Genomic DNA, 9,591 nt, shown 5'->3' with positions numbered 1-9,591 from the left:
GGAGGGCCACAAAGATGGTGAAGGGCCTGGAGCATCTCCCCTATGAAGAAAGGCTAAGTGAACTGGGTCTGTTTAGCCTTGAGAAAAGAAGACTGAGAGGGGACCTGATCCAGGTTTATAAATATCTGAGGTGTGGCGGCCATAGCGGTGAGGCCAGTCTCTTTTCAGTGGTACGTGGAGACAGGACGAGGGGAAACGGACATAAGCTGCAGCACAGGAAGTTTCGTACGAATGTGCGTAAGAACTTCTTCACGGTGAGGGTGACGGAGCACTGGAACAGGCTGCCCAGGGAGGTTGTGGAGTCTCCTTCTCTGGAGATATTCAAGTCTCGCCTGGACGCCTACCTGTGCGACCTGGTGTAGGGAACCTGCTTTGGCAGGGGGTTGGTCTCGATGATCTCTAGAGGTCCCTTCCAACCCCTACAATTCTGTGATTCTGTGATTCTGTGATGGCTGCATGTCACAAAACATCACCATCCTATGACTTTGAGAAGTCATAGGAAGCTGACAGGATTAGCTTTTCCAGTCTTAAATTTCTTTTCTGGTAAGGATTGGGAATTTGGTTGGTAACAGGTACTTTACCAATACAGCTCATACAAGTCTTTTCTGGCTTGCTTCCACTGCTAAATCTTTGTGCTTTTGGCAGTGTGTATGCCAGTGCCCTGTGGTTGTCATGCAGTAGAGCATCCAAGCCATGCTTAAATGCTAGTACGAGCCTCTTAGAGCCACCAGGTGCCTTCCTGTGGATGCTGGTTATTCCATCTGTTTTCTGCCATTGGAAGGGATGGAAAATGTGTATTGGATATGGCTTCAGACAGATTCAGGGCTAATTCGTTACTGTATTCAGCCAAATTGTAACTCCATTACTTTCAGTTGTATTTTAGAAGCTGATGGCTGAGGATCTTCATTAGGGGTTGAAAATGAGAAGAATAACCCCTGTAGGGCTCAGCCTGTGTCGCTGCAGGAATTGACCTTTGTTTGTGCAACATTCTCAGAAAGATAGATAATCGAAGAGGGTCAAATACTGCCTAATACTTAGTCAACTGAATTCTCTTCTGGGATGAACAGTTCTCTTACTAAAGAGAAGGTTGTTTTGGTCGGAAGGGTCTCAGGACTGGGGAGATGGCAGGAGGAACAGCCTCCAAACTATCCAGAAATTTGGTGAGCAAGCACAGCCAGAACAGTCTCATGGTTCTCCCATTTCTGCACTTCCCTGGCAGTACGTCCTCACCAGGAGCTGTGTTGCTGCTGGCTTTACACTGTTGTTTCATCCTCCAAGAGAGAGAGGAATTAAATCCATTGTTGTTGGGATATAAATGTTTATTCCTTTTTGTGCTACTGACTGAGATATCTGCTGTTCTTTTTGCTTTGGGGGCAGTTGATCGTGACTGGGCTGTTTCTTTTCTAACATTAAAAAATACGACGTGCTTACGTATGCATTTATAGAGTTTTCAAATAATAGTTCCAAAACAATCTGGGTTTGTAATCTGCATGCAGATGCAGGTTAACTGCAGCAAACAGGAATCTTGTGAAGAGCATAGCTGCCTTCAGATTCCTAACTAAATAGCCTTGAAGTAGCCATCTGCAGAAACTTTTCCATGAAATTGAACAAAAGTATTAATTCCGTGGTTGCCCTTGACACTAGACATATTTGCATGTTCAAATGTTGCAGTTTTACAGGGTAGAAGTGTGATTTGCAGAGCTGTACGTTCTCTCCCTTTTTTCACTGTTTCTTTCCTCAAAGACCCAATGCAATCTTAATATTCCCAGGCAACGTGAATTTAAAAATTTGTGTCTCCCATTCCATTTTAAGGAGATCCTCCTCTAGCCTGGGCAGTTGGTAGAGAAACTTCCTTGAGTATATCTTTTATATAGACCAGGTGAGAAATTTTCCTCTTGGAAAATGATGACTGAAGAGATGATAACATATAATTCAGTGTATTACAAAGAGGATGGTTATCCATTATTTCTTATACCATCGAGGTCAGGAGGCACTCAAGGAACATTTTGACCGATTCAGCAGCAGTTCTAATACAACTGCAAAATGTATTTCTAAACCAAAGCAGAAGTTTTTATTACAGACAAAATGTGTCAGTGAATTCGGAGGAAATTGAGGAACTTAATGGTGGATCATAGTGACTATGAAAAATAATGGCCTGAATGCAGCTTCCATCTCAGGAATTTTCATCTCTGCTGATTCCCAGAAGATGCAAAGGTGTACCTGGTGAAAAATCAGCAAGAATCTGCCTTGTTGCATTTCTTTCCCTGAATATTTGCTGTAGTCGTGGCCAGAGATGCAACATGTGATTAGGCAGACCTTGGGCTTGACTCGTTCTGGTTATTCTTATGTTCTTACTGCAGTGCAGTCTTTAACATCTCACTGTAAAGGTCATTTTAATTGAAAACATTAACCAGAAAGAGCAAATGGATATGATTTTTTTTTTTGCATTATTATGTGTTTTTTCTTTTAATTGTCTTAAATTCTTCTAGAAGCCAACTTAGACTTTGTTCACTTCTCTTTCCAGCCTCGCCTTAGGATGTAATGTCAGTGTGAAAACAGAACCCATTTATTTTGAGTGTAGTAGAATTTCAGTAGGTAATTAGAGCACAATGGGAGCTTTGCTCAGTTTTTTTTTGTTTGTTTGTTTATTTGGTTGGTTGGTTGGTGTTTTTTTCTGGAGTATTTAGATGAAAGAAAAAGAGATTTTTTCTGATTGGTGTGAGGTTATCTGAAGTTTGAATGAAGGTTTCAGTATTTTGTTTCTAAAAATAAGAAAAGAAAGGTAATTGTGCATGTTCCAGTAGCTCAGATAATAGCTTCAGGTAGTTGTTCTGAACAGTATACTCAAAAAGAAGTGTTCAGATCACAAACAGACAGAGCTGTTTCAGAAGACAGTGCTGACATCCCATTGTAGTGATCTCTGATGGAAGTGCTCCAGATCTTCTGGAACACATGCTTGCATCCTGGAGCTGGGCATCATGTTCCTCTCAGACCATCTCCATCCTGCTCTGTGTTTGGACTGCTTAAAGAAAACAGCCTCCCCCCAGTCTCAGTAATACCAAAGATGAAGCAGTTAGGCTTCAGAAGGCTTACTTCTGTAATCTCTCCTGTTTTGCAGTTGTCTCTTTCTCCTGAGTCTTAAGATGAGGCTGTCGAGAGAAATACTTCTTTCTAAATAAATCTCCATTGAAACTTTTCTTTTTAATCTTGGCAATGGCAACTCTTTCTCCAAGAAAACTTGCAGTATTCAATTGTTAAAACAGCTTTACCAAATTGGAGTTTATGGATTATGTTACCTGGCCACCTCTTCTTCCAGCTGAACCTTGTGCAATAATGCAATTAAGTTTATGATGGGTAACAATGGGAGTATTTCCTCTGTAGGCAAATAGCTGGTAATAGATGATCTGTGGCAGCCACCGTGTGGTCACTGTATTCAGTTTGTTTATTTTCTTTCCTCCAGTGCATGGTTCTTCTCTCTCTTTGGTGTCCAGTACATCATCTATTTATTCGACAGTGAGTATAATAGAATGAATTGTTTTTCTTTATTAATCACAACTGGTGAATAATTAGTCTTTTTGTACCTGTTACTTTTGCCATCCAAGGAGAAGGAATGCTAGCTGTGAGAGAAATGCTGGTCTTCATAAAGATGCCTGTAGATATTTAGCAGCATCCTCATTAAACAGAGATGGTAATGGTGTAAAAGCAGCAGTTCACTGTTTGAGTCAGTGTTTTACAACTTTGCTCAATAGATTTTGCTGCTAAAGACCTCAGCAGAATTAAGGAGCCTTGAACTTAATTCAAACTTGAGTGCTTCAAGTCATTCTAGCTTTGTATTTTACTGCTGAAGAAGTTTCAAAGAGTGGTTCGGTGCCCTTGGTATCCAAGCAAGATAGATCAAAGCTGGGTCGTGCATTCCTAGCATACTACAATTACAATTTAAGAGGTTTCTAAAAACTGGATTCTTTTAAAGAAATGAATGATAGATAATTACTTTGGAAATATATGTACATTGAACAGAATCTTTCGTTTCAAATCATTATGCAAGTATGATGCAACTCCACAGTTAGCACATTTCCACAGCTGAAACAAGCCAAAGTGACACCTGGTGAGAACATGGAAGGGCTTGCTCTTGGAAGACCATGCATAACTGTTCATGAAGTCATCCAGCCAGCATAGTGTTATTTCTTGTATCTGTTTCACTGATAAGCAGAGAACACGTGTAACGTGGCCTTAAGGCCTTGATAATCATTTCAAAATATTGCCTTCCCTTATGAACCTTGCCTCAAGCAAGGTCTGTGTGGAGCCAAAACAGATAATGGATTGGAAGGATGGAAAACAGACCTTTCCTTGTAGCCACAAGAGCCGCAAGGAAAGTAGTCAGCAGCTACTGCTTACGTTTCTGGTTCATGTGCTTTCTGTCGTAGCCCAAGTGGTTCTTAATAGTGTGGTTTGACAAATATAATTTTCACAGTGGCTGGTACTGGACAAGTTTACGTAAGAGTAGTGGAGTGTGTGACTTTTTACTGTGTCCTCCTCCTTGCTGATAGCTTTGGTTAGAAACAAGCCACAGTAGCCAAAATTTTGTCATGCAGACCACAATGGATGGTCAATACATCCACTTCACATACTCAGATAACTAGTTGTGTGTCTTCAATTTTTCATCACCACAGTGCCTAGACAGCACCAAGTAGTAGTAATTTTCTTCAGATCGCTGTGGAATGCAAAAGCATGACCACCATCCCATGGAGAGCTGAGCGTGCGAGTTAGGGAGTTGCCAAGGATCTCCCATGGCCAGTGACAGTCCTGTCTCTTCTGAACCTCATGGAATTCCTTTTGCACTGAGCCAGGACTTCAGCTTTTCATGACTCAGACTCAACGGTGTGCTGGCTTACAAATCAGGAAGTGGAGACAAATTCCTTCGTGTAGGAGGAAGTGCTGTACAAGCAGCCTGCTTTCTTTATCCCAAGCAAATAATCTAAGATGGAGTATGGATGTGGAAATCCTAAATAAGAAATTACCACTTGAGTTTTTGAAAATCATATTAATAATAATGATAATAATAGTTAAGATTGTTGTACTGGTTCCATTGTAATGTCCTTATATATTTTCCTTTGATCTTGTTTTATAGCCTGAAGAGAAGTGCCAGTCAGAGGTAAGAGCAGTTTGTGTTTGACAGGCATAAATATTCTGTCAAGACATCTCATTTTCTGTCTTACTGTTCTACTGCTCCATATCACAGTGCAGTAAAGAAATCTCTTAAAATATACAGATTCGCAAGCTACGAAGAGAGTTGGATGCATCCCAAGAGAAAGTATCAGCTCTGACAACTCAGCTGACTGCAAATGTGAGTACAACTCAAAGAATAAACTCTTAACAGCAGATGCATTTAATGCACCAATTACCACTGCAGTTTTTGTAAGTAAGAAAAAACAAACAACAAAAACAGAACAAAATAAATGTGTATAATATTCAGTTTGTATTACCTATGTATTTTAAAAAAATAACTGCATGCATATGTGGGACTTTATGAAAAATAACGTGCTCAGTCCTACTGAGTTACCTTATGCCTTCCTTTATATACTGAATTACAATGTTTGCTTTGCTTTAAAAGTGTGACAAAAACAGCATCTTCAGATATTGAGAGAGTCGTTGAAGACTGACTCTTTTGTTTGTTATTTTGTAAGTAGTGTCTTGTTTTGATATTTGAGTGGGATGAGACACAAATGATGGCTGAAACCGGTAGGAATAAAAATTGATAGAAACCCATCTTGCAAAGCATTATGTTTCCTTATTCCATAAATGGAATCATAGGTAACAGTGGCATAAGGAGCTGTGAGAATTAATTTACAGTTGCCCGAAGAGTGAACATACCTGATTTTTGTCAGTGTAGGCAATACCTCTGGAATTTGGTGTTTACACTTGGAGAAAAAAGAGTTGAAGCCAGGAAGTGTTGAGGCAATGCTTTGCATGACCCTGAGCAAGTTTATTTGTGTGTTCTATTCTGGAGTCACAGATAGAAGTAATCTGAAAAACAGAAGCTTGCTACAAAAATAAGGAGTACTAGGGTAAACAAGCTGCAGATGAACAGTCATCAGCTTGGATCATACTGACATCCTTGGTTGTGGGAATAGATAAACGAGTAAGAGCACATGCTACTGAAGAGGACATTGGTGTCCATCAGCTCTTTGAATACTAAACTTGGCAAGATTCCCTTACATGTGCTGTTTGTTAATCCATGTAATCCTGTTTGCTTTCTCTCTTTTTTTTTTTTAAAACCTTGCAACATTTTGACGAGTATCAGCATTTCACACAGCCCCCCACCATTCTCTGCCCTCCCAACAGAAACTTTGCAGTCTGCTTTTTAAATAAATGTTTACGTTTTCAAACACATGTAGTAATAGTTCAGCTTGCTTCTTGCTATTTTCTCACAGCCTCAGCTCTGCTTATTTTCATAGGGGCTGATGGGAATGAGAGGTGCACATCCGTGTGTTATTGTACTGTTCGTGTTTGTTTGCAGTGTGAATGTGAGAGCTATTATTTAGGGTAAGTCAGCTGTGTGCTGATGATGAAGTCTGGTATGGCTCTGTGCAGGGCTGTGCCATATATATATCTAGTTGAGGCAATGTCCATTTCTGCTTGGAAAGATTTGACACAGTTTTTTTGTTTTAGGTAGATTTTGAATTGAAAAATGAAATATTTGTTGTGGTAATTGTAGAATATTGTGGCTAATGAGACGTACATTGAGCTATGCCTATGTTCAGTTATTTCAACGTGTGCATATATGTGTGTATAATAGTAATAATGCCTTACCATGGCACTAGAAACGTAGTTCCCATTTATCAAGCTTTCCATCTTCTCAGTCTACTCCTCCTTTCTTTTACTTCTCAGTCATTTTCAATTCCTCATACAGTTAACACTGGGTTCTCAGTGCTTCATGTGAAAAGAACAGAGGGTAATTCATAGAATCACATAATAGAATCATAGAGTGGCTTAGGTTGAAAGGGACCTTGAAGATCATTGAGCTCCAACCCCGCTGCCATGGGAACTGGCCAAGCACCAGGAAGTTCTGGATAATATTCAGCAGTTTGAACCTTTGTGGCAAGTCAGGTGCCCCCAGGTATTGGAGAGACCACTGAGTAAGTTGCAGAGCATCAGCTGATGGAGCAGCTTGCAGACTAGCTGCAAGAGCTCAGCAGTGCTGTCTCTATTGTGCAGCACAACACGGTGAGCCTCTCTGCCTCCAAAATTTCCAGCATCTTTCCACCTTAACAGATCTCTTTGTTTTAAGAATGACACTGGTAGAGTTAATTTTGTAGATTAATTATTGGCTCTCCTTTACAAGGGAAAAAGTGATTGACTTGAACTGGGCTCTCACTAGTAGGCATGACCTGTTAGATAGGTTATATAGAAGAGGACTACAATTTTAACTAACTTCCTATGTTTTCTAGTAAACATGCAACTTAGAAACCTAAAAGAACTGATTTTCATGCATTTCATGATTTTAATATGGTGAATATTTAGAGATAGAGCTTGATAACTAATGTAGAAAGCCTTAATATGGAAATATCAGTGTCATTGACTTGAAATAGTCCACTGCTGTTTTGTGTGAAGCCTGCTATCTCCTAGTGTTAGCAGCATTTTCAGATATCTGATCTGTTTGCTTATCAGCAGTGTCATAGCTATCTCTAGTCTGGTTTTCTTGGAAACTTAAGTTAGCATATCAGTGTGTGATGGCATTTTTATGATGTGATTTAGAACTGTTTTTGAAAAATACTTTTCCTTTGCTTTTTGTTTTTTGCTTTTGCAGATATTAAAACTGAAAACATTTTAGGAAACTTTTAGAGCTAATTACAATTCAAGACAATGGAAGTTTTATATATTGCTACCAACATCTGGCAGCAAAAATAGGCAATTTTCTGTCCTTCAGCAGCACTCAGTTGCCTCGTTTATCTGCAAATACTTCATAATTTGTTAGGAGAAAATGAAGATTGTGCATCTTCCAGCTTTACCTGTTTCACCCCAAAAGCACTTAATTTCCCTTTTAACACCTTTAATTAAAGCATCTCATGATATACATTCTTTCACTGTATTTCACCTCTGTAACGTGATTCTTGAACTAACACTAGTGTCAATGCTTTGCTGCTTCAGAAGAGTTAAATAACAACCAGCCATATCCTTGGTCTCTGGAGCTTCTTACAGCATCTTCCTGCAGATTTTTGGAGTTCTTTATATTTGGTTTAGTACAGATGATACAAATCTTCACTTTTTAATTAAAAATTAGTAGCATTGAAGAGAATCCTGAAAATTCTCTGAAGCCAGTGTATTCTCTAACCTTTAATTTTCTGTTTTAAATTCCAGTTCTGGTTTTCTATTGTATAAATTCTGAATGCATGGGGAAAATATTGACGGACTGGGCACTCACTAGAGACAAGTTAATCTAATAGGAGGAAATGCCTGATCTGCCGTTGTAGAACTCAGCTTATATTGTAGAACTTGGTTTATATTCTATTTATTGCTGTATTTTGAAAACTTTTTAGGTTATTCTCCTAAAAATTATGTGTTAGTGGTTTTTTTGGGTTAGCTGTTTTTGTTTGTTTGGTTGGTTTGGTTTGGTTTTTGTACTCTCTGGGAAAAAGGTTTAAACTTCTTGTAATATACTCTGTGGTAAGAGTTGCATCAACTCTGAGGGTACATGCAGGCTATCCGTAAGTAGCCTTATACAGGCTACTGTTTAAGCTAATATAACAGCCCACGGGAAAAGTCAGAGTTGAAAAAGCCTGAGTTGAAAAATTAACAGCAAGAGATGTTTCGAACCATGGGTTGTTCTATCTTTTTTACTCCCTGCCTTTTATGATAGGAGGTCCTTCATGTTATTGCTTGCAGTAGCTTTGAGATGCAGCTCAACAACCAAGGAGGGCCTTCCATGCCTGTTTGGTATCAGGAATATATCCAGGAGATGAGGCACATTCCCTAAAATATCTCTTAAAACCTCCTGGTATATCCTGGGAGATGTTTCCACAATGCATACTCAAGCCCTTTGACTCACTGCTATTTTCTCTGTATCATCGATACGACAAGCAGTGAAATGCAGTAGGTGATGTGTTCAAATATCTGCACAAATATTGTCTGGGAGAGAACCAAGTGCTTCTGTGTCATTTAATTTTCAGGCCCACCTTGTGGCAGCATTTGAGCAGAGTCTGGGAAACATGACGATCAGACTGCAGAGCCTCACCATGACTGCTGAACAAAAGGCAAGTGTAGAAGTAGAATCATAGAATCATAGAGTAACCAAGGTGGGAAAGGACCTCCAAGATCATCCAGTCCAACTGTCCACCTACCACTAGTATTTCCCAGTAAACCATGTCCCTGTGTACAACATCTAAACTCTGTTCACTCCACTCTCTGGGCCTGGCCCTCCAGCCAGTTTTTTACCCAGCAAAGCATGTACCTGTCCAAGCCATGGACTGCCAGCTTCTCCAGGAGAATACAATGGGAGATAGTGCCAAAGGCTTTGCAGATTGAATACATTTCTTCCCTGTGCATTCGCACTTGTGTCCAAAAGAAGTGCAGAGTGTTTTCTTGGACAGTGTA

The 9,591-nt window shown here is 39.7% G+C and overlaps 1 protein-coding gene across 11 annotated transcripts in view; it reads left to right on the top strand.

Moving 5' to 3' along the window:
* Nucleotides 1–9,591, top strand: part of NAV2 (neuron navigator 2) — a 332,145-nt gene that overhangs the window by 300,734 nt on the left and 21,820 nt on the right. For all 11 annotated transcript variants that reach the window (XM_003206105.4, XM_010710730.3, XM_010710731.2 and 8 more), the window contains 4 exons: nucleotides 3,461–3,513; nucleotides 5,129–5,152; nucleotides 5,270–5,344; nucleotides 9,168–9,251. In XM_003206105.4, the coding sequence (XP_003206153.1) occupies nucleotides 3,461–3,513; nucleotides 5,129–5,152; nucleotides 5,270–5,344; nucleotides 9,168–9,251 (236 nt within the window). The remainder of the gene's footprint in view (nucleotides 1–3,460; nucleotides 3,514–5,128; nucleotides 5,153–5,269; nucleotides 5,345–9,167; nucleotides 9,252–9,591) is intronic.

Source organism: Meleagris gallopavo, chromosome 5 (assembly GCF_000146605.3).
Source record: "Meleagris gallopavo isolate NT-WF06-2002-E0010 breed Aviagen turkey brand Nicholas breeding stock chromosome 5, Turkey_5.1, whole genome shotgun sequence".
Lineage (NCBI taxonomy): Eukaryota > Metazoa > Chordata > Aves > Galliformes > Phasianidae > Meleagris > Meleagris gallopavo.
Note: the sequence above shows the minus strand (reverse complement) of the source record. Positions and strands in the feature narration are given on the sequence as shown.